Source organism: Anser brachyrhynchus (assembly GCF_964034855.1).
Source record: "Anser brachyrhynchus genome assembly, chromosome: 24".
NCBI lineage: Eukaryota > Metazoa > Chordata > Aves > Anseriformes > Anatidae > Anser > Anser brachyrhynchus.
In genome coordinates this window covers 865,253-892,430 of record NC_137717.1, presented here as the reverse complement: position 1 = coordinate 892,430, position 27,178 = coordinate 865,253, and the positions used below count along the sequence as shown (strand labels likewise).

At 54.5% G+C, this 27,178-nt stretch overlaps 1 protein-coding gene across 18 annotated transcripts in view; it reads left to right on the top strand.

Moving 5' to 3' along the window:
* MACF1 (microtubule actin crosslinking factor 1) overlaps positions 1-27,178 on the top strand; it is a 142,802-nt gene that overhangs the window by 55,508 nt on the left and 60,116 nt on the right. For 14 of the 18 annotated variants that reach the window (XM_080567059.1, XM_080567052.1, XM_080567060.1 and 11 more), the window contains 30 exons: positions 376-530; positions 1,012-1,138; positions 1,531-1,714; positions 2,301-2,470; positions 2,730-2,908; positions 3,101-3,239; positions 3,727-3,920; positions 4,081-4,243; positions 4,555-4,638; positions 4,838-4,945; positions 5,580-5,678; positions 5,889-6,044; positions 6,274-6,362; positions 6,814-6,949; positions 9,954-15,227; positions 15,725-15,874; positions 16,283-16,498; positions 16,624-16,773; positions 17,549-17,782; positions 19,250-19,399; positions 19,496-19,729; positions 20,333-20,560; positions 20,997-21,518; positions 21,871-22,047; positions 22,498-22,621; positions 22,961-23,169; positions 23,573-23,890; positions 24,695-24,861; positions 25,868-26,024; positions 26,835-26,952. In XM_080567059.1, coding sequence (XP_080423185.1) covers positions 376-530; positions 1,012-1,138; positions 1,531-1,714; positions 2,301-2,470; positions 2,730-2,908; positions 3,101-3,239; positions 3,727-3,920; positions 4,081-4,243; positions 4,555-4,638; positions 4,838-4,945; positions 5,580-5,678; positions 5,889-6,044; positions 6,274-6,362; positions 6,814-6,949; positions 9,954-15,227; positions 15,725-15,874; positions 16,283-16,498; positions 16,624-16,773; positions 17,549-17,782; positions 19,250-19,399; positions 19,496-19,729; positions 20,333-20,560; positions 20,997-21,518; positions 21,871-22,047; positions 22,498-22,621; positions 22,961-23,169; positions 23,573-23,890; positions 24,695-24,861; positions 25,868-26,024; positions 26,835-26,952 — 10,411 coding nt within the window. The remainder of the gene's footprint in view (positions 1-375; positions 531-1,011; positions 1,139-1,530; positions 1,715-2,300; positions 2,471-2,729; positions 2,909-3,100; positions 3,240-3,726; positions 3,921-4,080; positions 4,244-4,554; positions 4,639-4,837; positions 4,946-5,579; positions 5,679-5,888; positions 6,045-6,273; positions 6,363-6,813; positions 6,950-9,953; positions 15,228-15,724; positions 15,875-16,282; positions 16,499-16,623; positions 16,774-17,548; positions 17,783-19,249; positions 19,400-19,495; positions 19,730-20,332; positions 20,561-20,996; positions 21,519-21,870; positions 22,048-22,497; positions 22,622-22,960; positions 23,170-23,572; positions 23,891-24,694; positions 24,862-25,867; positions 26,025-26,834; positions 26,953-27,178) is intronic. The other 4 variants (XM_080567044.1, XM_080567051.1, XM_080567053.1 and 1 more) reach the window with 2 other exon arrangements.

The following is a 27,178-nucleotide window of genomic DNA, read 5'->3' as shown; positions in this document are numbered from 1 at the left end:
GACTGTCAATGACAAGCAGGAACGGAGTGGGAAGAGGGGAGGAGGGAAGTAGCTGGCTGGTTCTCCCGGAGGAGACTTCCACGCCTCAGATTTATTCTGGGCAGGAGTTAAAGTCCCTCTCCTCGAGGAGGGTGAGCTTCACCCACCTCAGCCAAACCAGCACGTGGGTGGCAGCCAGCTTGGTTTGACTTCGTAGCGCCTTCCTCTCCAGACAGTGCGTGCTGTGCTGCTGGGCAGCGTGCTGTGCTTTTGCTTGATAAATGGAGCCGTGTTTGTGGGGGTTGGCTGTCCTCTGCGGGACGGGGCTGGCAGCAAGGGTGGGAGTGAGCGGCCCCGCTGCCGGCTCTGACGGGCTGGGTGTTGGTGCCGCCGCAGATCACCATCTGCAGGAACGACGAGTGCGTGCTGGAAGACAACTCCCAGAGAACCAAGTGGAAGGTGATCAGCCCCACGGGGAACGAGGCCATGGTGCCCTCGGTGTGCTTCTTGATCCCCCCTCCCAACAAAGAGGCCATCGAGGTGGCCAACAGGTAACTGGCTGGTCTCTGCTGCGGGGGAATCCCGGGGGTGCAGAGACTCCTTGCGCGGTGGGTTATTTGCTTTTCAGAGGTCTGCTGTGCTGGGGGCAGGAAAACATCCCTGCCTGGCGTTTGGTCAGCATGAATTGCAAGAGGCAGGGTGATGGCATGGGAGGAGCAGCTCCTTGTGGGAAGGAGCCGGGGTGGAGGAACAGGGGTGAGCGAAGGAAGGAATCCCTTGTGGGTGTAGGGCTGCAAACTCTGTCACAGCAACCGCTCTGGTAGCTTGTAAAAGAGCAAATATCAGTTTGGGAGGAGGGATTCCGGGAGGGACCTCCTGCACTGAGCAGCAGGAGGGCAGGAGTGTTGCTGTAGGCTGGGGTTGCTGGCGTGGCAGGCTGCTGCTTGGCAGTGGTGGCCGGCGGATGAACAGGGTCAGGGCTGCTGTGCTGGGGAGGTCTGGGGCTGACAGATCTGCTCCTTCCCTCCATAGGGTTGAGCAGTTGTACCAGAAAGTGATGGCTCTGTGGCACCAGCTCCACATGAACACAAAGAGCCTCATCTCCTGGAACTACCTGCGGAAGGACATCGCCTTGGTGCAAAGCTTCAGCATGGAAAAGGTACGGTAGAAATTTCTGTGTGCCTGGCTCCTGAGCTGCACTGCTGCACTGCCGGCTTTCCTCGCGCGGATGGGGATGAAAGGAAGTGTTAAAAGGAAGAGCAGAGACCACAAGGACCGGGAAGCCAAGGGTCTTTGACCAGGTTTCAGTGCATCTTTTCCCAGTAAAAAAAAAGCACCAGCAGTTTGCACTGAACTGAAATAAGAGATTGTGGACTTAGCATTTCATTGGGGGGTGAGCAAGGCTGGAGGGAGACGTGAGGCTAATACGGAGGAGCTTGCCTTTTCTCCTCGGAAGAGAAAATACTTGGCAAATGGAGGTGCTGCAGCTGGGAGGCTGGCTTCAGGTGATCTGCAGGAGGCTGGAAATGGACGTTGCTTTTCCACTTGCAGCTCAGATCCCTGGCTCAAGGGGAGTGCCAGCAAGCCATGAGGAGCCTCCAGGCGCACTACGAGGACTTCCTGCAGGACAGCCGGGACTCGGAGCTCTTCTCGGTGTCAGACCGGCTGCGCTTGGAGGAAGAAGTGGAGTCTTCCAAGGAACACATCCGACAGCTGCTGGAGTCCATGGAGAATGGTAAGCTTCACAGGGCTGATGGATTAACCAGGAGCTGTGGGGACTAATAAACAAAGGATTTATGGGACGGCTTCATTTTCTCATTTTTTTTTTCTGAGCTGGCTGGATGATGGTGTGTGCAGCTGCTCTACTTATTCCTCCATCCATTCAAATGTTCAGCCTTTGTCCAGTGATGTTCCTGCAGAGCAGGCTTGGGCTTTGCATATTCAGGTTAACTGCCAAGTCCTCTTATCCTAACATTGTTGGAGACGAGTTTAGTCAGTAGTCGGGACACATTCTGAGCACAGAGTCCTCTCCGTGTTCAGTCTTTTAACAAAATGTTTTTGGCAGCCGCAGTCCCACTGTTCAGAGCTGGGGGCATGGCAGGACCGAGTCCCACTGGGGCTGGTGGCCTTGGCTTTGCCACGTGAGGTGTCCTGTGGCCGGACTCGCTCTTGGCAGTGTTTGAATGAGTTGACTTGATTCACTTGATTTTCCACCTGAGCTGAGACCCCCCAGCACCTCGGTGCTGTGTGTGGCTCCAAGGCTCCAGGAAGGAACTGAGCGGGGCTGAGAGCTGCTCTTTTGCTTTGTCTGTGATGTGCAGAAGACAAGGATGAGACTGTTGCCAGGACGTATCTCTCTGAGCTCAAGAACATCCGTCTGCGCCTGGAGGAGTGTGAGCAGCGACTTGTGAGCCGCATCCAGTCCCCCAGCAGCACCCGAGCAGATGGTGACAGCATACAGGAGAACACCCTCCGCATCGCCGAGCAGGAGGTCAGTGCTGCTGAGAGCCACGGAGGGGAGGAAGCTGCCGGCCACTGCTCATGGCTTGTGCCTGGACTGGCTTTAACTTCTCCGTGCTGAATGTGTGGGCAGTGGGTGCCTGCCTCTGCGTGTTTGAGGGGATCTTGCACAGAAAGCACGCAGGAAATCAAGTGAGCTTGATTTCGTCCGTGTCCCCTTCACCAGGACAATCCTGCTTTTCTCTGCCTGCTTGGGCGCCCCTTTCATGTTTGTTCCCTTCCTTCCACAGCGCGTGCAGGAGGATCTGCAGAGGCTCAAATCCGACCTGCGGTACGTTTCTGAGAGGTGTTACAGCTTCCTCGACAAAGCTCCTGCTGGGTCCAGCACGCCGCATTTGCGTTCTGAACTCGACTTGGTGGTGAACAAGATGGACCAGATGTACGGGCTGTCTTCCATCTACCTGGACAAGTGAGTTGGGACCTGCCTCTCTTTGTGGGTACCTTTTTGTATACGTCTGCTACAAACCCTTCCTGTTCCTCTAACTCAACAACTTGTGTTGAGCGCCATCAGTCTGCGACATGTGGTGCAAACAGCCTCACAGTCAAGAGGATCTCTGCCAAATTTTGGGTGTCAATGTGCTGTCTCTCTCTGATTTGCCAGGTTGAAGACGGTTGATGTCATTATTCGTAGCACCCAAGGAGCAGAGTCTCTGGTCAAAGGATATGAGGTCAAGCTGAGCCAGGAGGAGGCCGTCCCAGCTGACCTGACAGCTATTCAGTCGCACAGAACTGCCCTACAGGTTGGTGTTGTTCACTTCAAAGTGTGCAGGGAGAAACCAGCCGGCACTTTGGTGTTTGTCAAGTAGGGTCCTTCCCTTTCTGTGCTGAATTTATGTTGCATGCTGTTTTTCTTGCCCAAAATAGCTGCCAGGAAGGTTTTGTCCTCCTTATGTGATCCCCTATTGCTCTGTAAAGGTAAAGGAGCTGCTATGGCCTTGTGCTTTCACTTGCAGAGCACAAGCTAATACATATGAACATCTTGGCAGCTACGTGTCCGCTGCTCTAAGACAGGGGCTGATGATCCAATCTGACTTGCTCCAAGCTGGCGACATGCTCCCCTCCATTTGGCATCTCCTAAGTCTGTAATCGGCTTGTTCTTTGCAGCTTTCTCAGGCTTTTCAGCTACAGGAAGCAGAGAATCTCTGATTTAATGGCATCCTTAGGGGAAGCCGTGTGATCTGCTTTCCTTGAAGTTAAACTCAAGCTGTCTCTTGCTGTTTTTTGAAGCAATGGCTTGGGGAAGTGAAGGACAAGAGCTCCGTGTTCTCCGTGCTAAAGGAGGAGATGGCAAAGGCGAAGTCAGTGGGAGAGCAGCTGTACCAGCTGAGGCAGGAGCGCAGCATCGACCTCGAGCGCTTTCAGGAGAAGGAAAGCCAGCTGTGGGATCGCTGGCAGAGAGTCTGCACCCAGATTGAGACCCGGTGAGAAACCTGCCCCCATTTGCTTTCATGATTCAACTGAGAGCTTCGGCCGGCTGCTTTACAGTGATACTTTTCCAGCTGGGAGTCCCACTGGGGACTGGGATGTCCCTAAAGCCTACAGCAGGTCTTCACCCTCCTCTTGTCCCGATTCTCCTTTCAGCCACACGGAGCTGGAAAGCATCCAGGAGGTGCTGAGCGATTACCGGCAGTGCCACAGCACCCTAATCCAGTGGATCGAGGAGATCACCATCCAGCAGGAGCTGATGAAACCTGGGCAGGCGGAGGACAGCCGAGTGCTGTCAGAGCAGCTGAGCCAGCAAACGGTGAGACAGGAGCTTGAGATGTCTTGACAGCATGGTCACTGCAGTGACCGTGTCTTTTTTTTCCATCTGTAAGCTTGAAAATATGAATGCTTTAAGGCATGTGAAATGTGGTGGGGAAGACACTGCAGGCCTGAGCTGTCTGAGAAGCAGAGAAGCTGCTTAACTTGAGGTGGAAATGGGCCTTGCATTAAAGAAAAAAAAAGGAGACTCTAAGGCTTCACCAAAAACGCAAAGGACAGGGACTGAAATTCAGCACATTTCACCTGTGGCAGTCATCTTGACAACCATTTTTGCTTTAAATTTTGTTGAAGGCTTTGGCTGCAGAAATCGAGAAAAATCAAGCCAAACTGGACCAGTGTCAGAAATTTTCCCAGCAATACTCGGCTGCTGTCAAGGTATGGGCCCCTTCCTAAACCTAGGGCACAGCTGTCTGGGCAGAAACAGCCCCGGGACAGTTTGCATCTTGCATGCTCTTAACTTTGGGCATGAGCAGAGATCCAACTACAGGCAAACTAACAGGAATTAGAGATCTGAGGGTGCAGTATGAAAGAAATGACTGCGACATCTTTCTCTCCACCCTGGTTTCCTTTGCAGGACTATGAGTTGCAGCTCATGACATACCGGGCGTTTGTGGAGTCGCAGCAGAAGTCCCCCATGAAACGTCGGCGCATGCTCTCATCCTCAGACGCCATCACGCAGGAGGTGGGAACGCATCTGCGCCCGTTGCAAGGGGGCAGTGGTGTGGGGGGCTCCTCTACTCTGAGCAAATCGCCAAGCAGCCTCTGTGAAATGAGCTCCTTTCTGCTGAACTCTCTGTATAAATAAAGTTTCCACCCTCGCTGTTTTTTCCAATAGCCACAGAGGATGGCTTAGTGCTCTAAGCACCAGGTATGAAATACCTAGACTCCTGGGAACCCCTGGGTCAAATCCAGCAGGGTCAGCTCAGCCCTTCGGCCCGGCGAGGTAAATAACCAGAGCGCCATGCAGCATTACTGTGTGTGCATCTTTGGGATGAGCCCTTTAGAGACTGAGCTCCTGTCTGCTCCATGTGGATTTTAAAGATCCCAGTGGCCCTCTTTGTAAGAGTTGAGCACCTGCCCCAGTGTCCGTGACCGGAGTCTTCCCTTCGCTCCAGTGTTGTGCAGCATGCCGTGTGTGGCCACATCCCTCCCCTCCAGAGTTGCTGCATTTCAGTGGTGCTATACGGGGTCTGCGAGGTGCCTGGGGATCCTCCCAAGGGAGAGATGGTGCATCCATGTCGTGTACTGCACGGTATGTTGCACTGATTCACTGGTTGTGACTGATGGGTCCTGTTTCTCTGTCTCTCCCTTTGCAGTTCATGGATTTGCGGACTCGCTATACAGCTCTGGTGACACTAACCACGCAGCACGTGAAGTACATCAGCGATGCTCTGCGGCGCCTGGAGGAAGAGGAGGTAAGGGTACTGTACGGAACTGAACTCCATTCCAATCATCCAGGCTCATTTCCTGGCACCCCAAGGATGCTGCTTCACTTCCCTGACATCCACCCTCAGCTTTTCAGTTCCACGTTTAGGTTGTGTCTCAGGTGCTGCTCCTGAGAGCCTCTCTGCCTCTGGGAAGCTGGGACTCCCTTGACATGGTTGTGTTTCTCCTCTGTTTTGCAGAAAGTAGTGGAGGAAGAGAAGCAGGAGCATGTGGACAAGGTGAAGGAGCTCCTGGGCTGGGCCTCGGGCTTAAGGCAGAGTGTGCAAGGCAGGACGGCTGCTGCCAGGAGCAGCAGAGAGCTGGGCGACATCGAGAAGTCCATCTCAGAGCAGCAGGTAAACACAGGGCCTTCTCTGTCCATCTCTGACCAACGCATGTTACATGTGCCTGTCCTTGTTGTATCACGGCGTTATTCTGCTTCCAGGAGAACTTTCCTACATCTCTGATGACCAAAAGCCCCGAGGCTTTCTATGGAATGCTTTGTGAGGGCAACTGTGAGGCTGTTTGTTTAACTGCAACTCTTTTTCCACAGCTGAATTAAGCTTCCTTCTGCTTTTTCAACAGGCCCTCAATGAGGAGCTGGCTGCGAAGAAGGAGCAGGTCTCTGAGGCCATCAAAACTTCACAAATCTTCCTGGCGAAGCACAGCCACAAGTGAGTGCAGCCTGAGGAGGGAGGGAGGCAGGGGGAGCAGAGAGGGGAGCTGAGTTACCTTGAGGTGGGTGCTGGTGGGCTGATGTCTTCAGAGCCCAGTGCCTGATTGCCATTGAAAACAGTGCCTAGCTACACAGGAAAGTGGCCATTCTTCTCATCTGCAACAACTGTGAACTATGAAACCTGTTTATTCTGTTGGGACAATACTAATCCACTTTAGTAGTGAGCTAACCCCGAATATTTGGAGATTTGGTCATTATAATGCAGGTCAGTCTTTGCTGAGCACAATTACTGTCCCTCATTTTCACTGTGCCAGGCAAAAAGTAGGGCAGTGTGAAGAGGAGACTCATTGTGGGTTTGGCCTTTTCCTTCATGAGAAAACTTTGTTCATTCTCGGGCGCTGGGAGATGGTTTGTGTAACTTCCCTGAGAGTTTTTCCTTTCCCTTGCAGGCTTTCCCATCAGGAGAAGGAACAGATTTCTGCTCAGATCGCTGCCCTGAAGGACACCTACCAGGCGCTCTGCAGCGACTCCTCGGAGCAGCTCCAGCAGCTCCAGAGCCAGCTGGCTCAGGAGACAGAGCACAAGGTACTGGTCCCCGCTCGGCCCGGTGGCCGCACGGCACAGGGCCCTCCTCAGGGTGTGAACACGGTTGTGCTCGGTTGTGTGTCTCATGGCCACCAGCCACTCCTGCCCGTCAGCTTTCTTACTTGCATGTGGTTGCCTCCCATCTCTTCTGTCCATGACCTGAAGTGTCTGGGCTGGGGTGGCCACTGGTGGCCGAACAGGAGCCGTTGACCTGCTGTTGCAGGTCACTGAGAGGGAGCTGTCCTTTGCAATGCTTTCAGTCAGAGCTGACAAAAGGTTGGCTTGCTCACATGGTGGGCAGAGGAAAATGGAGTTCTGTCCTGAAAGTGGTGCCCTTGGCAAGCCTGTCTCCTCAAGTAATGCCCGTTCAGCGTTTAACCAGGGAGGGCTGGGGCTCGCAGGCAGCCCGCATGCAGGAGGCACATGAAGGTGGGTTTCTGCAGAAGCACGTTCGCCTCTGCAGCCTCATGCATCTCAGGGCCTGGCGAGGGATTTGTTTGGGTTGTGCCTCAGTGAAGTTGCCCGCCAAGTGGAAGGGGACTGCGTTGTCCCACCAGGCCCCCCACAAACACGGGTTCTGCACTGCCCCCAGCTGGGCCCGCTGGGCCCCAGTGCTCCTGCCAGTCCCGTGGGGTAGGAGGGCTCCAGGCGCGTCCTTACTGCCTCTGTACTGGTGTGAGCTGTCCTCAGTCATTCACAGATATACATGTACGTGTTATATAAGTGTATATACATGTGTCGATGGATATATTTGTGTGTTTGCTTGCTGGCTCCCTGTACTCTGAAGCAACGGCCTACTCAGATCTGGACATGGTGCGGGTTTGGGCTGCCGGGTCTGTGAGTGAAGCCCTGCTCTAGCAGATCACGGGAAGACAGGGTAGGGCTGCTTATCTGAGATCTGTATCTCCAGCTTTCACTTACAAATACAGCATCTCCCTTTTGAATTGGGCTTTCCAACACGTTTTGGCTGTCACCATGCAAGTCCCATTAGTCCCTGTCTGGCAGAGCGAGCCCGCAGTGCCGCTGCCCCACACAGCAAACCCGCTCCAGGCGGTGGTCACGGCTCAGCCATCACAGCTTCGACACTTCTGCCACTGCTGCAGCTGAGAGAAGCCTGCCAGTGGAAAAGATGCTGTTCCCTTTCCCTTTTCCTCCCTCCTGGGCAGGAAAATGACCTTGGTGTGCAAGCTTTCTCCTGGGCTCGCTGGGCCATCTCCGTGCAGCAGGAGTGTGCTGTGGGGCTCAGATCAGAACAGTTTTCACTCACTCTCTTGACGAAGCCCAGGAAAAGAAACAAAATGGCACTATGGCTCCGCCGTAGATCCTTGGCCCATATACGAGATTATCACGTGGCTGTTGTGTGGTACAGTTGCTTCATTGTACAGGGAGCATGAAGGACTCTTAACATTTGCTTGCTGGAAACATCCAATTGTGAAGACAGAGGTTATAAAATTAAAAAGAAAAAAAAAAGCAAAGCAGAACGCGCTAAATTGAGCATGATGTGTCCCTGTACAGTTTGTGTTTCACGTCAACTGTTTTTAAGATTAACTGACATCCTTGCTTACAAGTTTAACTAACCCTCCGGGACTTAAACAAAACACACAAAGTGAAAGAGGACGACCTGTGTGTGGGGTTCTTTTTGCAAACAAAACAGTCGCATGCTGGACGCTAACACCAAGCTTTACACTGTGTGTGATACGGCTGAACTGCTCCATAAGGCTCTGTCTTTAACTGCTCAAGGCACACCCTGCAACTCTGGTAAGTAAAAGCCTTTTACTCCCCTCCCTCCCATCTCCTCTTTTATCATTCTCTTTCCCCTCTTCTTCTCTGTCTTTCAGTGGCTTGTTCATTTCCAAATATGCATGTCAGAGTCTGGTGATGCTGGTGGGAGCTTGGTGTTTCCCAGCAGACCCACCCAGCCTCCGTGGCAGGGGGCGCTGGGGGAGCTACACGCAGCGTGGTGGGGGCAGCATCCTCTGCTGTGCCACTGCTCCAAGGCACCCGCCTGCCTGGGCTGTCAGAGTCACCGTTACCGACATCTGAGGTCCTGGGAATCCAGATTTGCTCCTCCCTGTCCCAACAGAAAAATTTTAGTGCTTGGGCCAACTTTACACCTAAACAGTGCAACTAGGAGAAATCCAAAGGTCCGGAGTGCTCTTACTCTGTGTCATTATCTGAATTCTTCCCCTCCCTGTGGGGGTGCCAGAAAGAAGAGGCCAGAAATACCAAAGTTAGATGGTCTGTTCCCAGTCTGTCACTGTCTCCATGCTGGGAGCTACAACTTCTTGTATTTCTTCCCTTGCCCTAAAGAGCACGGCTGCTTCCAGGTGCAGGAGCAGTTGGGTGTGCTTGGGGAGCTGCTGTGCATGCCAGGGGCAGCGCCCGTGCTCTCGTGCTTGGCTGGTTGTGGTGCCGGGGAGCTGCTCCGTGGCACGAGACCCACGGTGTTCCCTGGGCATCCTGGCATTAAAGAGCAGGATTTAAGCATGGCAGGAATCAGGGTGGAAACTGCACTGGGAGAGCTTCCTAGGTACCCTGAAGTGACGTCTTTGGTTTTTTTTCTCTTCTGTTAGTACAAAGTGGGATTCATGTTGTCTTTATTTATTTTTTTTTTGGATGGAGTTGTTGGACAGTTTCGGTATGTTTGTTGGTTTCCTTCCCTGTTTCTCTGTGGAGCATTAGGAACACGTCTGGGTGTTGCTGCTTGCTGTTTTGCTGCATTAGTGGTGATGGATGTTGGAAGCATTTCGGTGCTGCCCTTGGTGATGGACTAGCTGTGCATCAAAACTCACTGGCAACCTGAAAGCTAGCAAATGCACCAATTTGTGTGCTGCAATGCCTTTGGAGTTGCATTTTGAACACTTTGGGACTCGCTTTCTAGTCTGTTTGGGGTTTTGAAACTTTTTTTTTTTTTTGGAACTGGTACCTCCCTAGATCTCATGCAATCCAAGTGCTGGAAATGTTTGATTTTGGTTTGATTCTTTTCCTTCTCTTTCTGTTCTAGGGCAGCGGAGCAGTGGCGGGAGTGATCGATCTTGGCACAGTAGAAATATTCCCTGTCTTTGGTGCCATGCAGAGAGGTCTTATAGATCAGGATACTGGCCTCGTCCTCTTGGAGGCCCAGGTTATCACATCCGACTTAGATGTTCCAGAGACCAGCGAAAAACTCTCCTTGGAGGAAGGTCTGGCAAGAAACATCATTGATCTCAGGACATTCCAGGTGCTGCAGGAATTGAAGGATGCTCTCCAGCGGGTGGACGAAGTCCGACGTGAAGGGAGGCAGCTCCTACCTGTTGCTGCTGCGATAGAGGAGGGGAGGATTAGTGAGAGCATTGGGCTAAAGATTCTTGAGGTTGAACTTGTAACTGGGGGCTTTAAAACCCCTCAGGGCAGAATCAGCATGGAGGCAGCTCTGCAAGAAAGGCTCCTTACCCCCCAGCTTTATTCCAGACTGCTGTCTCACCTGGAATGCAGCAAGGATTTGATTGACCCCAACACTGCAGAGAAAATCAGTCTGCCAGAGCTCATGCACCGATGCATCATCCACCAAGAAACTGGACTGAGGCTGCTCCCAGTCAAGCAGCTGGCGGGTGGGATGGTGAGCTTGAAATCAGGCAGAAAAGTCAGCATCTTCCGTGCCGTCCAGGAAGGACTAATAGACAGACAGGTAACAGTGAGGTTGCTGGAAGCCCAGCTCTTTGCTGGTGGCATTGTTGACCCCAGGACAGGGCACAGGCTGACTGTGGACGAGGCTGTGAGACATAATTTAATTGACCAGGATTTGGCATGCACACTTCTAATCCGGCAGCTTCAGACAGGTGGCATCATTGATACAGTCACGGGAGAGAGACTTACAATTGACGAAGCTGTAAGGAAAGAGTTGGTAGCACCAAGGATTGCATTGGTGGTCCTGGAATCCCTCTGGTCCTTCATGGGGCTCCTGTGGCCAGAGACGGGAGAGATCATCCCAGTTGCAGATGCTTTAGAGCAAGGAATTCTGTCCACAGAGCTGGTTTACAAGATTCTCAGCAAGAGGCAACTCATTAAGGCTGTCTTTATACCAGAAACCACAGAGGTGTTGTCCTGGAGGAAAGCAGTTGACCATGGCATCCTAGAGAGAGATGTGGCGAAGAAGCTGAAATCAACAGTCATACCCGATGTCATGGCCAGCGTGCAGCTCGCTGGCTCTCCAAGCAGAAGCAGGAATGGCCAGAGCTCCTCTGGAAAGAGTCCCACTGGTCACAAAGAGCAAAGTGACCCTCTGCTAAGGAGTGACGACGAAAGGCTGATGTTACACTTGATGACCCACAGCTACATCAACATCCACGATGGCCAGAAGCTGCTCTTGATAGATGGAGAGTTGAACAATCTCACTAAAGCCCTCATCCAAACCCAAGAAAATGGATCCTGCGAACATGTGTTGGAAGGGAGTGAAGGCTTTGAGGAGACAAAGGCAAATGCAGCTCTTGAAAGAGAACCTTGCAACGGTTTGGCTTTGCAGCAGCTTGAGTTTCAATTTGCTCCTTCAAAGGAGCAAAGCGAAAAGGTCCTGCCACACAGAACTGCTTTGGAGAACGGAGAGGTGGTGATGGGACCTGGAAGCCGCCCGTTGGAGGATGCAGAAGATATCCTGCTTGTGGAGGAGCAAGGGCAGATTTACACTGAACAGGCTACCTTCAAAAGTGAGACTGAATCCAAACTTGGTAGAGAGCAAATCGCTTCTACAAGCAAGGACAAACATCAGGTAAAATTATCTGTGCCAGAACATCCTAGTGATTCTGGTAGTGGATTCAGAGAAACAGAAGAAATTATGATTGAGACAGAAGAGTCCAAGCCTATTATAGTAGGTGGAGTGGAACATATCAAAGATCAGAAGAGGACATTGGAAACTGGGGCAGGTGATGTGAAAAGCGAAAGCCATATGTTGGTGGGTATTTCTGAAAGTACGCAGAGACTGGAAATAATGGCAGAGAGGTCTCAGGATGTGGAGGAACCTGAATTAGAGGTGGAGGACGTTAGAGAGATTTATTTGCTAAAAGAGGAAACAATACAGAATGGCACGGTGGGAGGAGAGGAGATTGTGCTCCCTAGAACTGGAGAAGCTGAGCAAACGGCGAGGCACACTGAAAGCATTGAAGGTGTATTGAAAGTGGAGGAAGGAGAGAGGAAAGCGGCGGGTGATGAGTGTACTGATGACACATCCCTGCCAGCCCCTACAGAGCAGGATGAGGAGGACACTTTGGAAATGTTGTTAACGCAGCTCCAAAGTGGTGGCATAATCCATGAGCAGACAGGGAAGACTCTTCTTCTGAACGAAGCAGTAGCCTGTGGAGCGGTGCCTGGCCACACGGCTGTGAAACTGATGGAGAAGATGAAGATGTTCAGTGGCTTCTTCGACTCACAAACATGTGAATCATTAACCACCGAGGACGTCATTGAAGAAGGTTTAATGGATGAGAAGCTTCTCCAGAAAGTTCTCGCATCCGACAAAGCCATAAGTGGTGTTCTTGACCCAGGCAATAACTTTGTCTACTCTATCAAGGATGCTGCTGCAGTTGGCCTTCTGGACAAGGAGACGGCAATGAGGATCTTGGAAGGGCAGGTGGTTACTGGAGGGATTGTTGACTTGAAACGTGGCAAAAAAATATCAGTCACATTGGCTTCAAATCTTGGCCTCATAGAGCCAACTAGTCAGAAAGAGCTGGTCAAGCTGGAGAAGGCTTCCAAAGGGAAAAGCACCGATGAGGCAACCAGACAGAAGCTCATTAGCTTGCAGGCTGAAACCAGTGGAATTGTGGATCCCAAAACCAAGCATCCTTTGACCGTTGCGCAGTCTGTTGAAAAAGGGCTCCTTGAAAAGGAAAAAGCGTTTGAGCTCTTGACCAAGCAGATTGCAGATGGAGGAATAATTCATCACGTGTCTGGAATGAGGCTTTCGGTAAATGACGCCATGAAGCACGATTTGATCAATCAAGATTTATGTAATGAACTCACAAAGGCTGAAAGCGTGTGCCTGCATGAATACATTCATCCAGTAACGAAGGAGAAGGTGCCCTTGCCCCAGGCAGTATCAGTAGGACTTGTTAGTCCGGACTTCCAGAGGAAAGTGCAAGAAATCCAGGCCGGGGGTGGAAGCATCATCGATCCTGCTTCTGGCCAGAGACTGGCGCTCTGCCAGGCAGTGAAGGAGGGCTTGCTGCCCAGGCAGGTTGTGGAGAAAGTCCTGTCGTCTCCAGAAGTGAAACAAGGCATTGTAGATCCTGAGAACTGCATGCTCGTGCCCTACTCGGAGTTCATAAAGAAGTGTAAAATTGACATCGAATCCGGTCAGAGGTATTTGGAGGTCCATCCCTTCAGAGCCATCAAGGATGAGGTGACGGGGAGCAAGCTGATGTGTGCCCAGGCGGTGAAGCTGGGGAAGGTGGACCCTCTGCCCACGCTGCGGCTGCTGCAGGCTCAGGCGGACAGCGGGGGGTTTGTGGAGGGCACCGTCAGCGAGAGGCTCTCCCTGAAGGCTGCTTTGGAGCAGGGGCTGCTGGATGAGGAAATGGCCAAAGTCATCGCGACCAGCCAGATGAGGAGCGGAGGAATTGTTGATGCTAGCAGTGGAAAAAGATCGACTTTAAAGGAAGCTGTTGAAAAAGGCCTGATTAGCCAAAAATTAGCTGCCACTCTTCAAGACACACAAATATCCGAAGGCAAATACGGTTCTGAGGTCCTCAAAGCAGATAAACCCCACCTTTCCCAGGAAAAAATGGAAAAGACACCTCCAGAAGAGGAAGGTGTGGTCCTCCCTATTAGTGCTGCAATGAAGCCCGGTGGTGCTGAGCACAAGGCCAGAGCTGAAGCTGCGAGCTGCGGCCTGGCTGGGGACGCAGCCGCTGCTCCTGCCACATCCCTGGTGATGCCAAGGAAAGGGAAACCAGAACTGCTTCAAGAAACTCCAGGGGATGGTGTCACACGTCAGCGACAAGGAGAGGTTGAAGTGGCTCCAGAACACCCCTTAGTATTAGGCACAGCACCTCTCTCTAAAGGGACAGTAGTGATAAAGGCTACGGAGAAGGGGGTTGCAAAAAGCAGCTCCCGTGTGAGAGTGGCCTGGGGGCAGGAATCGAGAGGGGAAGCAGCAGATCAGGGGACGGGGAAAGTGGAAGGGCTGGGGTTCAAGGAAGAGTGGTCGTTCCTTGACACAGAGGTGCCTCACGGTGCTGAGGGCGGTACGGAGAGGAGCAGGGAGGGGGTTCTTAGTGCAGGGGGGGTTGTGGCAGAGGAAGAAGGTGCAGTGAGGGGACAGCAGGCAGCAAGCCTGGATCAGGCAGTACAGGCAGCCCCGAGGGAAGCTGTTTCTGTGGGTCACAGGAAGGAAGAGCTGGGCCCTGTAATGTCCAGAGAACCCCCCAAGACTGGTGTCTCTCTGAGGCCGGCAGGAGATGAGCTTGCAGACGGAAGAGCTGTCAGACACCCTGTGGGAGAAACCCTGAGACTAGATGCAGAAGCTGATCGAGAAGAAGTAGGTGAAACTCAGCAAAAACCTACCCAAAAACAGAAAAGCAAGAAAAAGAAAACAAAGCAGATTGGTGTCCCAGGGGACAGTGCTCAGCCAGAGAAATCTTCCGTGGAAAAGCAGTCCCTTCCTACTCCAGTATCCAAAGAAATTCCAGGGAAGGAGGGAGACTTTGTCTCAAGTGCCCCAGAACCAAAACTTGACACAGCCCCCAAGAAGATTACTGCGGGGTTGGCAAAAGATGGAGCCAAGCAAAAGCAGCTGGAGAGCAGCAGGGGTGAAAAAGAGAAGAAACCAATTTCTGAGAAAGATGAAGCAATCCTCCCAGGGGGTCAGGTGCTCCCTGTTCTCCCAGAACAAGGGGAAGCTCTGGTGGTGACAAAAGGTCAGAGCAGAAAGGGGCACGATCTCTCTGTGGCACTTGAACCGGAGGAGAGGAAGACCCAGAAAAACGCCGAGGTGGGAACCAGCAGCGAGGTGCTCACCACAGCCCCGGCAGCAGGAGAAAAGCCGGATGAGTTAATCATCAGAGAGGAACCCGGAGAAGTTCAGGAAACCTCTGCAACCCTGGAGCTTGGAGAAGGCACCCCACAGGAGCAACCAGCGGAGCCCAGCACAGGCCGAGCCGGTGCCCCTCTGCCCCCCACAGCCCCCGGAGAAGCGCCCCAGGAGAAGCCCCGGCAGCCGGGGCCTGGCGACCGGGGCCTGCTCTTACCCGTGATAGTGGAGGGGGAGCTGCTGGAGACCTCGACGGAGTCTGCCAGACCAGCCCAGGTGGGTGACTGCTTTCTGCTATTTCAGCATTTTTACATGTTATTTGTGTATGTTTGATGTTAAATTTGTCCCAGGTCCTCGGTGCAGAGGAGAGCCAGAACGTGAGTCGTGGATGTTTGGGGCTTGATGTTACAGCATCAGCTGCAATGGATTTGGCAAAGGACCCAGTGATGTAGGACTGAAAACACTCAAGGCTTAGTTGTGGCTTCTTTTTGCTAGAGCATTACTTACAAATGACTAATAAGTAGGACCGTTTTTTGGCACTTTTACTGTAACACAGTAGATCTCTTGCCATTTATAAGCTTATGTTGGAAAAAGAGCCATGTATTCTGTTTTTCCTGTAGTAAATCTTGTAGATAAGACTACCAAGTGGAAAGTCCCTGAAATGGAATGCTATTAAGAGATCGCTTCTTTTAAAAAATATGTATGCATACATACGTGTAATTGTCTGTTTTCTCTCTAAACTTGAGGTTTTGTTTTACCATTTGATTCTGTAGATCAAGTTCAGCAAGAAGATGTGCCTGGAGCACGATGAGAAGCTGATCTCCTATCTCTCCATGCTCCGAGATATTGAGATGAGAATTAAACGTGTGCAGCCAGCAGAGCAGAATCTGGCCGCCCTGCAGGACCTGCTGCAGCAGGCTGAGGTGAGCGCTGCTGGCGCCAGGCAGGACCGAGCTCTCCCCCCTCTCCCCAGCACTTCTCAGGCTCCCCCTTGTGCCTCCTCCCTGCTCTGGGAGCAAGCGGGGCGTTAGCCTCAGGCTGAACTGGCATTTATATGCAAAGCCCATCTCTCTGGCACTCCCTCTGGCTTACCTTCCTCTCGTGCTTAGACAGTAACCTAAGTGTGGCTGAAATGAATTTTACAGCCTGGAGAAAGACAGTCGAGTGCTGGCAGCTGAGCAGGGCTGCATGAACGGGTCGATTGCAATGAATCTTTCCAGCAGATACACGCAGTGTTTGGAGCTGGTTCTCCAAAACCTCTGCAGTGCTGTCACTTTTGGCAGTGGGAAGACGAACCATACCATAGACTTAACAATGCTGTCTTGCCTCAGGCCTTGGGCGCTGAGCTGCAGGAGCTCAGCTTTCCAGTGAATCAGGAGTTGGACGCTGTGAAGTGGATTGTGGCCAACCCGCCTGAAGAAGTCCCTGAGCAACTACTGAAGGCTTTGGAGAAGGATGCCAAGAACCTCCAGAAGTCTCTGAGCTCTGCGAGTGATATCCTGGAGTCCCGGCTGCTAAACCTGCGCGGTGCAGCGGAAACCCAAAAGGTAGAGCTGGCAGCTGTCCCTGCTGCCTGCTGTCCCCGCTGCCTGCTGTCCCCCCACCCTGCACATCCTGGTGCTTCCCTGGAGTGCCCCGCTCCTTGTTTGAATGGTGCACTTCTGTGTTTAAGGCTAAAATCATGACGCATCACGAGACTCTCCAGGGTAAACTGCAGGAGCTGCTGAGCTGGGTCTCTGGCACTGCACAGTCGCTGGATGGCAGCGATTACCACCATGGGATGGATGCAAACAGCTTGAGTCGCTGCCTCCAACACTACAAGGTAACCATGGCGATGCCCCTAATCCTTCCCGATGGATGGAGTTGCTGTCCTCTGTGCAGAGGAGAAGCTTTTAATCCTGCTCCCCTCCTGGAGCCTTGGTGGGTTTGCCATTATCCTTGGTTGCAGGAGGAGCAGCAATATTGTATTTGCTCCAAACTAATTTGTTTCCACAATGCATGAACCATCTGCTTTGGCCTTTATGGGAACATGCTCAAATGCAGATGTGTGTGGTGGAGGCTGAGCGACCAGCAGGGAATCCTGTGAGGCTGAGAGCCGCTGCCTCCAGGGGGCTCCAAGAGCCCCCTCCAGCACACCTGCCCCAGCCTCCATCACCTGTATGAGGAGCCCAGGCCCCCCTCCACAGCTACTCATCTTGTAGCGATAGCTCTCAAGATTTGGACAGCTCAGCACCTCCTGTTTGCGGGCAGTTGAAGTCAGGGGACTGAAGGCGGAGAGCCGCTGGTGCCGTGCGTGGTCATCACGGACTGCAGGGCTCTGGACCTGGATTGTCCTCGGGCAGCCTCACGCAGGGCGTGAGCGGTCTCTTGGCAAGGTGCTGGAGGCCTTGTTTAGCAGAGCCTTGGAGAATTGGTGTGACGAGGCTCTGTCACTTCAGTGCTGTGTGCTTCGGGTCTCTTGGGATTATGGAGTACAGCATTCCAGTGACACAGCGCTTTTTTTGGGCACACACTGCTGCCCGTGTTGCTTGTGTGCCCCATCTGAAGCTGGCAGCGCAGAGCAGTTCAGCCTGACGGGTCTTTTCTCTTCCCTTCAGGAGCTGAAAGAGCCCCTCGCTGACACCAAGGCTCAGCTCGATGCCACCGCCTTCGACATCCAGTTCCTTATCTCGGAGCACGCCCAGGACCTGACCCCTCAGCAGAGCAGGCAACTGCTGCGGCTGCTCAACGAGCTGCAGAAGGCGTTCCGGGACCTGTCGGAGCGCGTGGCGGCGCAGGTCGAGGTCCTGCAGGTCTGTCTCCAGCAAGCGGAGCAGACAGATCAGGTGAAGGTTGTGGCACAGCTGCTTCCTGGCTGCAGTTTGCTCGCTCAAACACTTTCCAGCCACAAGAGCGTGCGCTGAGACACCTCGTATCTGGGATTTCACGTGCATGCCACTCACGGTTTATGACTTCCCACTGCACATCATGAGCTTCCTCTAAAGTCTTTCTTCTTCCTACCACGTAACTCCCAAGTGGAAAGTTGCTTTCCTCCCTCAAGGTTGAGCCCTGTCAGAGGTCTGGGTAGCACAGCTGGGAGTCCTCTGCTAGGCATCGAGTTGTTTTGGGCCAGGTAGAAAAAGCCCTGGTCTCTGTAACCCCACCAGAAAATCCCTGTGCAGAGCTGGCACCACAGGCAGCCGGCAGTTTTAATGTCTTACTTTCACCACACAAGACAGGTTTTGCTGACCTAAAGAAACAGCTGATGATGTATCAAGGCAGCTGGTAGCTGCAAAAGCAGGTCCCCAGGTCTCTGCTGCATTCATGCAGCACTCATCACTGCATGGATCCTCTTATTCAAGACAGTATTAATGTGTTTTTTTATTAACAGTTGCTCTCTATAACTCTTGCCTGTCCCATCTGGAGTGTGTGTGTATATTAACCAGTTTGCTTTGCTTTTTCAGATTGAGTGTGCGCCCATCCTAACCCAGGAAGAACTCGCTTTGCAGCTGAAGAGCTCTTAAGAAGGCTCTTTCAATTTGCTTCTGTTGTTTATCTTATGACTGTGAGAACCAAGCACAGTGTTTTGCACAAGTTTGTACATCACCTTGCTGAAATGCCCAGTGAAACTCAAAAACTTTTCTCTGCCCTGGGGAAGGGAACAGAAACGTTGCAGGGACTCTCAGGTCACATCATGCTCAATTGCTCAAACAGGCGCTTCTGTGTTGTGCTCTGGCAGCAAAATGTAGGAGCTGGATCGGCTACAGAAACACTTTTCTCTCTCCTGGGCTCCCTCTCCAACCCCAGTGTCTAAAAGCCAACCTGCCTTAGGTTGTGTGGGGCTCCACAGTGGCGCTGCCTGGTGCCAGGTTCTCACCTCTCATTAGATGAGTTTTTGATGCAGTTTTAATGTTCATAAGGTTGAATGGAAAAGGCGCAGAAATTTCTGGTTGAGCTCTCCCAAGAGAGGACCACGTAAACTGGAGCGTAGCTCCACGTGGAGCTGGACGGGGTTCTTAAAAAAGTAAAACAGAGAAACCTGCTTGAATGGTGGCAAACGTGCACTGCACAGCTCCAGTCCTCCAGCACTGCCGCTGGAAAGGGGCTTGGACCTCAGCCACGTTCCTGCAGTGTGTAAACGTGAGAGGGGGAGAGAGCCCAGGGAGAGCTGCAAAAGCTGGTTTCTGTGCTGCATCCTCACCTCCAGGAAGGTGCTCCAGCTGTAACCTCTTGCCTTGCTTTTCAGCAACGTGCGTGGTGGAAGCGCAGCCCCGGTACTAACTGCCCCCTCTCCCCCTTCCCTCTGCTCTCGACCGCAGACGCTGCAGGAGCAGCAGGCAGCCCGCGCCCAGAACCTGGCCGAGCTGAGCACCTGGCTGGAGGCAGCGGAGGACATGCTGGCCGAGCAGCAGCGGGCGGCCAGCGAAGGAGACCTGTCCACGTTGCAGCAGAGGCAAAGTGACGTGAAGGTCAGTGCTTCAGAAAGGGAGGCTGGGAGGTGGGGGGCCTTGGCACTGCCTTGGGAGCACACGGCGCCTCACGGCATCGTGCTGTCGTCTGCCCAGGAGCTGCAGAGAAACATGCACACCCGAGCCGCCTCCTTTGCCAGCATCCTGAAAACCACAGAGGAGTTCTTGGAGGAGAACAAGACAAAGATGGAGCCTGGGGAGCTGGCAGCACTGCAAGAGAAGCTTCGGCGTGCCAAGGAGCAGTACCAGTCCCTGCAGGAGAGGACAGAGATGGCCCAGAAGGAGCTGGAGACCGCCGTCACTGCTGCAGTGCAGCAGGAGACTGAAAAGGTAACGTGATGGGCTGCAGCCCCTGGGCCTGGCTGAGGTGCCCGGTGAGGTCTGGTCAGTAGAATCAGATTCATTCAAGGCTCTGGCATTTTTCTGGGCGATGCAACATAAAGCAACTTACTGTTCTGTCTGTCCTCTGGGTGGGACAAGGCAGTGACACTGCTCCCTGGTGAAATGCCTTGAGAGCATCAGGCACAGATGAGCTGGTTGTGGAGGAGCTGGGGCAGTACAAGGCATCTTGCTCTGCCTTTAGGCTGGCCCTTGGTGTGAGCGCTGGGCATCTCCACGTGCTCGTGAAACGTATCTCCACACCTGTACGCATGGAGTCGCAGCCCTTCGGTGTTGGGGCTGCCTGTGAGCCTGGATTGTAGCAGGGTGAGAAGTGCAGCATAACAGAGGCCGAGTTTGTTCACAGCCTCTTTGTACCCTCCCCTTATCAGAGTCACAAAGTGTTTTGAGGATCTGTGAGTCTCAGGTGTTCGATGCAGTTGGAAAACAGTTCAGGGTTTTTCTTCTGTTCGTTTTTGTGTCCGTCCCCCATGCAGCAGTTTGCTGAATATGATTGAAATGGATCATTCTTACCGGGAGCCTTTGTGCTTTCAGGTGAAAGCAGCCAAAGAGCTGGAGGAGAACAGCAATAAGATCGATTCCCTTCTGAGCTGGGTGGCATCGCTGGAGCAGAAGGGCGAGCTCCTGGAGTACAGACCGCACCCCGTTGAGCCAGCGGCGGGGGTGCGAGCAGGGCAGGATGCTCAGGATGTCCCTGATGGCCGTGTCGTGGGAGCAGACAGCACTGCTGAGAACCTGGACGAGCAGTACGAGAGGCTGAAGGTAGGGCTGCCACCTCGTCCCTCTCCAAGCTTTCTGCCTGCCTGTCAGCGTGACAGCAGGCTTCGGTGCTGCCACACACTGCCTCTGGCTGCCTGGCCTCCAGAGCACTCGCTCGGGGCGGTTTTCCCTATGGGAGATTCGGGAACTCCTGGGAGGACCATGCCCAGCCTGGAGGACACGTGTTCAGGGCGTTGGTGGGGCTGGTGGGGCGGATGTGTCCCATGGCACGGTGCAGCCGGGGTAACGAGAGCACGGTGCCCCTAATGAAAGGGGGTTACGTCTGCTGGCCCGCGGGTGTTCCCCCACCTTGCTGGCAGCACCGGAGCGTGGGGGCACTGCAGCTCCTTGCTGCATCCACCCGCGAGCCTGCTGCTGGTGGTGTGGGTGCGCATCCCCTCGGTCACAGGAGTCACCTCTGCCTGTCGGCGTGTTTCAGGCCCAGCACCAGGAGCTGCTGTCCCAGCAGCAGGACGTCATCCTGGCAACGCAGTCGGCGCAGGCTTTCCTGGACAAGCACGGCCACAGCCTGCCTGGGGAGGAGAGGGCCGGGCTGCAGGGCCGGCTGGCGGAGCTGAAGGACCGGTACACTGCTTCCCTCGCCCAGTCGGAGACACGGCTGAAGCAAGTGCAGGTGCTGCGGGACGAGCTGCAGAAGTTCTTGCGAGACCACGGGGAGTTTGAGGCTTGGCTGAAGCAAGCGGAGCAGGACCTGGAGGGGATGTACAAAGGGGACAGCGACCCCGCGTCCCTCCGGCAGCTGCTGCTGCGGCAGGGCAGCTTCTCGGAAGACGTGATCTCTCACAAAGGGGACCTGCGGTTTGTCACCATGTCGGGGCAGAAGGTGCTGGATGCGGAGGGAGCTGCCAGGGACGCAGGGTCCCAGCCGCTGGCCTCGGGAAGCGTGGTGAAGAGCAAGCTGGAGGATGCGACCCAGCGATACACCACGCTGCACTCCAAGGTATGGGAAGGGCTTTGCAAGGCTGGGAGTCAAACCTCAGGCAGTGTTTTCATCCTGTGTGTGTATAGAATAAGCAGTGATGGCAGAGGGAGGCTTCCCTCAAGAGTGGCTGTGGTTTTAGCATGCGTGTAGCTTGGAGGACAAGGATCGTCTTCTTCTGGGGTTTGTGCAGGAGTAACTCTCTCTTGGTGTTGGTCTGCATGGTGCTTCCTGTAATTGCTTTAACACACATGACAAGAATGTTTCTTTTGTTGTTTTTTCTCTCTACTGATTCCTGTGCATTTTCCAGAGGTGCCCAGGTTGCTCCGTTCCTGTGAGCATCCTGCCATTATGTCTCGTTGCTCCTTTGCAGTGCACCAAGCTTGGCTCCCACCTGAGCACCTTGCTGGAGCACTACCAGCAGTTCCAGGAGGTGGCAGAGTCTCTCAGGACATGGCTGCAGGACAGCGAAGCTGCGGTTGGGAAACTGCTCTCAGAGACGGTTTCTTCAGATCCTGCCGCGCTGCAGCAGCAGCTCGCCAGTGCCGGGGTGCGTGGTCTGCGGGCGATCTCCTGGGGGAGCGTTGGAGTTTGTCCGGGAATTTGGCCTCTGCTCTGGGCAGCCTCAGTGCTGCAAGGGATTCCATCTGTTAGCCTTTTTCGCCGGTTGAGTGCAACAGTGCACCTGCAGGCTCGGGAAGTCCCCGCACTGCAGATGAGATGGAGCCAGGCTGTTCTGAGAGGTGCTGAGCACAAGGACAAGGGGCTGCTGCCCCTGGATGTCCCAGCGGGATGTGGGGGGAAAGTTTCCCTGCTGCGAGAGTGGCAGGGCCCAACAATGGTTGGGCTGTCCAACCTGCGTTATTTATTTGTGGGATTTTTTAATTAACTGAACAGGGACCCTCAGGGTCTGAATGGAGCACTGAACTCCCCATGGGTGAAGGTCTCTTGTCTGTGACTGACTGCTGATGTTGTCTTGTCTTGCCTTGTGTCAAAGCAGCAGCTGCAAGGAAACCTCGCTGAGCATCAGGTGCCAGTGGAGAAGCTCCAGAAAGCAGCTCGTTCCCTCCTGGAGATACAAGGAGAACCAGCCCCTGACCACGGGCACGTTCAGGAAACAACAGGTACAGCTGAAAGCAGCCAGTGGTATCAGCGGGGGTGGTTGGGAGAGACTGAAAGCAAACCAGGTGGGAGGACGCGTGAAGTCTCGCACATACGGGGGAAGATGGGACAAAGGTGGAGACACAGTGATGTGCCTTCAGAGCATACGTTTGCATGGCGTGAGGGCCGTCCAGTTTGGCCATTTGTGTTAGGCCCACTGTCTCAGTGCTGAGCTTGGGGTCAGTGAGAGCCTGGCAGGAGTTCCTGCAGCTCTGCACCCAGCGGCTGCGTTGGTACTCGCTGCCCTCTGAACACCAGGTGAGCTCTGTGCCGTTTACTTCTCCTCGTGCTGATCTCTCCAGATGCCATCGTGAGCCGCTTCCAGAGCCTCTCCCAGCAGATGGCTGAGCGCTCAGACCTGCTGCAGAAATCCATCGCCCAGTCCCAGAGCGTCCAGGAGAGCCTGGAGAGCCTCCTGCAGTCGGTGGCTGAAATCGAGAAGAGCCTGGGGGGAGAGCAGCCGGCCGCGCTCTCCTCCGCCTCCATCCAGGACTCGCTGGCCACCAACGCGGTAAGGCTGGCCCCCGGTCTCCCTCGCCTCAAATACACGGGGCTGTCTGCGGTGTCTGAACTGCGCGGGCAGCTGCTGGGACATGGCTAAGGGATTCCGAAAGCACACAAAAAATAAATAAAAAGGGATATGAGCACAGCCTTTACACAATTTCTTTAGGCTCGAACACTGGCCTGTTGAAAGCCTCTCTTCTTTGCTAACAAGCAGGGTTTGGATGTCAGACACTGGGAGAAGGCAGACGGGGTTGGGGAGAGCAGAAAGGAAAAAGAAAATCAGGACAGAAAACCTTTCTTGCACAAATGTGCGCTGTTGTTGCAAAGGGCAGCCCCCAGCCTCTTGGTACCAGTTCAGTTTTGCTCAAGTCTTCCTAAAACGGCATCCTGTCTGTGTATGCTCACAACAGAAGCTGAAGCAGGACATCGCCAGGCAGAAGAGCTGCCTGGAAGCCACCCGCGAGATGGTGACACGGTTCACGGAGGCGGCGGACAGTGCCACAGCCTCTGCCCTGCAGGGCAAGCTGGCCGAGGTGACGGAGCATTTCGGCAGGCTGTGCCAGCAGCAGCAGGAGAAGGAGGAGGCGCTGAAGGGTCTCCTGCCGAAGGTTGAGCAGTACGAGCAGCTCTCAGAGAAGCTGCAGCAGTTCACAGAGAGCAGAGCGCGGATGTTGGCATCTGGAAACCAGCCAGACCGTGACATCGCTCGATTCTCCCAGCACATCCAGGTGAGATGTGGCTCCCCTGCCTGAGGGAGGGAGAAAATTCCACCTGTGTAGGGTTCCTAGGGCAGTGCCATTCTGCAGTGATTTCTTCCTGGTTCTCCCAGGCCGCCAGGGTCTGCAGGACCCACGGCTGTTGCTCGCTTGAGGAAGGGAGCGAGGCTGGGGCAGCTGAGGCTGTTTCCAGCAGGGAGAGCTGGGAATGGCATTTCCCTGGAGCCAGCCTGATTTTCTGAAGGGATCAGTCTCTTAGGGGCCAGTCCAAATATAGCAAGGCTTTACCAGTTAAAGGCTCCATGGGTTAATAAGCAAAACCACCCAAGTGTTGGCAGCAAGTGCAGTGCAGGATGTGACAAAGCCCTTGGCAATGCAGTGGGTCCTGGTGGCCGGTAATGGCTGCACAGATTCTTCCCTCAGGTTCCCTACAAGTGCTTTGCTGTGGGGCATGGTTTGGCCACAGCCTCAGCAATGGTCTAAGCTGGCATAAAACTGGACGCTTGTGCTGTGAGCGGGTTTGTTTTGGCCTGGTCTGGGTTTCCCCATCACACTCACTGCGTGGCCTCAGACCAGCACCAGGAAAGACGGCAGGGAAGGTGGGACCTGCTCCCGCAGCTGGCTGAGGAATTTGCTGAGCCAGAGCTTCAGAAGTGAGCGGGCCTGAGCCCTGCCCACCCGCCTGGCACTGGTGCAATTCATGGCGCTGCCCGCAGAGGGTCTCCAGCTCACCAAGGCACAGGGCTGTCCCCTTCGTCCCCCCTGCCCAGATCTGCTGGTGGGGGCACAGTTGGCATCACCCTTTGCTCTTGGCAGGAGCTGAATCTGGAGCTGAGGCAGCACCAGGAGGACCTGACGGCCCTGGAGCACCTGGCTGCGGAGCTGGGCTCCTGCGGTTTTGTGCCCAGTGCCTCCCTACAGCAGGAGAAGCTGCAGAGCCTGAAGAAAGAGTTCCTGCAGCTGCAGAAGGTGGCAGAGGAGAGGTGAGTCCTAGTGCCCCATTTGCCCCCGGGAGGCTTTGCAGGCAGAGCAAGCCCCCGTGAGATCTCCTTTCCGCGGGGGGGCACGAGCAAACTCTTCCTGCCTCCCTCCTCCCACACCAGGAGACGTAACGCAGCTCGCTCCAGCTGACACTTTAAAAAAAGCCTGGCTGGGGGCGTTGTGAAAAATTCCTGGTGCCGCAGGAGCCGGCATTCGTGCGTCTCGGAGCGTGTGGGCTGCCACAGCTCGGTGCTGCGGCCGGGAGCATCTCGCTCGGGGGGAGCGGGTGCTGGCGGAGGGTCAGGGCTGGCCCCAGGCACATTCTGCGGGAGGTGACACAGCAGGGCTGTGTCCGCAGAGCCCCTCGCAGTGGGGATGAGGAGGACTTTTTAGCAGCATCCTGAACTTGAGTCAGCCATGGCAGTGTGAGCGGGGTTGGAGCAACAGCTCGTCTGTGTCCCCAGGGAGGGCACACCTCGCAGGCTGCATCTCCGAACTCCCTGGTGAACGCGAGAGAGGCGATGGGAAGAAGCAGATTGAATTTCCTGATAATCCCCAGTAACTCAGCACCACATAGCGTGCTGCCTCTGGCCGGCTGCATGCAGGCTGCCCACAGCTGTGGTCAGTGGGGGAGCCAGGTGGAGGGGCTGCCTTGTTCCCCCCCCAGGGGCTGAATGGATGAGAGCCGATGGCAGGGCCTGGGGCAGTGGGAAGGAGCCCTGCCTTCCCCAAAGCTCAGCTCCCCAAAGAGCCCCGTGCAGAGTGGGTGCAGGCTGGCAGGGGAGCTCCACGTGAGCCAGCAGTGCCGGAGCAGCTGCCACCAGCCGAGAGGGGCAGGCTGCAGCTTGCACCCTGTTTTGGCTGGCACTGCATGCGCTGTTTCTAAGCAACATCGAATGATAATAATAAAAAGACGGGCTCCTGGAGACTCAACTGTGCTACATTCACGCGGTGGTAATTGCAAGGCAAAGCACGAGCTCTGACTCTCTGAAACCTTTTCACTCTTAGAGAAAGGGATGCATCGTCCTGCCAGGAGCAACTGGACGAATTCCGAAAGCTGGTTGGAGCCGTGAGGAAGTGGCTGAAGGAGAGCGAGGGCAAAATGCCGCCTGCAGAGACCTCGCTGGGCACCCAGGAGCTGCACAAATGCAGGCAGCAGGTCCAGGTGGGCAGAGGGAGCTGGAAACAGATTGGGAAAGTTGGCAGCTGGTGCGAAAACCCTGGAATATGGAATAAATCCCAGGAAACAATGTTCTGGGAGGTTTTTTATGCTCTCGGTAATCCTGGGCTTCCCTGTACTTGCTGCTGGGCTGCAGCCCCCTGTGTGTGGGCATCTCATGGTCCCTGGTGTGCAGGCAAGGGAACAGAGCGAAGGTCCTCCCGCGCACAGCCTCATTTCCCTTCCCTCCTTCCCACCTGCTTTGTCGGGGATTTGCGAGTTTTTGCTGTGCGCTTCTCCCTGCTAGACATCAAAGGCAGCCTCCTCCGCTCATCTCCGGCACAGCGATGCCTTAAATGAGGACAATTCGAGGGCTGGGCTGGGAGGCCCGGCAGCGTCCTTGTGAGCCACCATAGCCTCGGGGCTCCGAGCCGCAGGTTCACACAGGGGCTCTGCAGAAAGCCGTGGGACTGCACTCACACACGGCTGGGTAGTGTGGGGTGGGAGGGAGCCCCCAGAAACAGCAGGGGGGAGAAGAAGGTGTGACAGACCCACTGCTCAGGGAAGAGCTTGTTACTCTTTGATTCCCGCTGGCAAAAATACACGTCAAGACACCCACTCCGTGCACGCAGTCTGCTTGCAACGTGCTGGGTGCCCCCAGCGATACGCAGCCGGTTCGCTGGGGGCTGTTCTGTCAGCGTTGTCCCGGTGCCACCAACTCATAGTGGAGGGGACCGGGCTTCCCATTTCCATCAGGGACAGCACGCTGCAGTGTGGCGAGCACAGCTGCCAACCCCAGCCTTTGCCTCCGAACAGGATCTCCTGGAGGAGTGGACGGGGAAGGGGCCGCAGGTGGAGGAGATCGGCCGCAAGGGGACCCTCCTGGAGAACCTGATCGTGGAGATCACGGCCCCCGACAGCCAGGGCAAGGCGGGTGAGTCGCAGCCCTGCTCGCCAGCTATTGCAGGGAGCTGGCACCGTGCCTCCTTCCTCTGCTTGCTCTCACTGCACCACAAGCATCATTCCAGAGCCCACATCAAGCAAAAAATGGGGTTACCTCCCCTTTTTACAAACTTTAGAGGGCCGGAGGTGGTCCAGGTATCATGGGGCTCAAGACCAGTGGTCAGGTTGTTGCATTTATGCATCGGCCATGTGCTCTG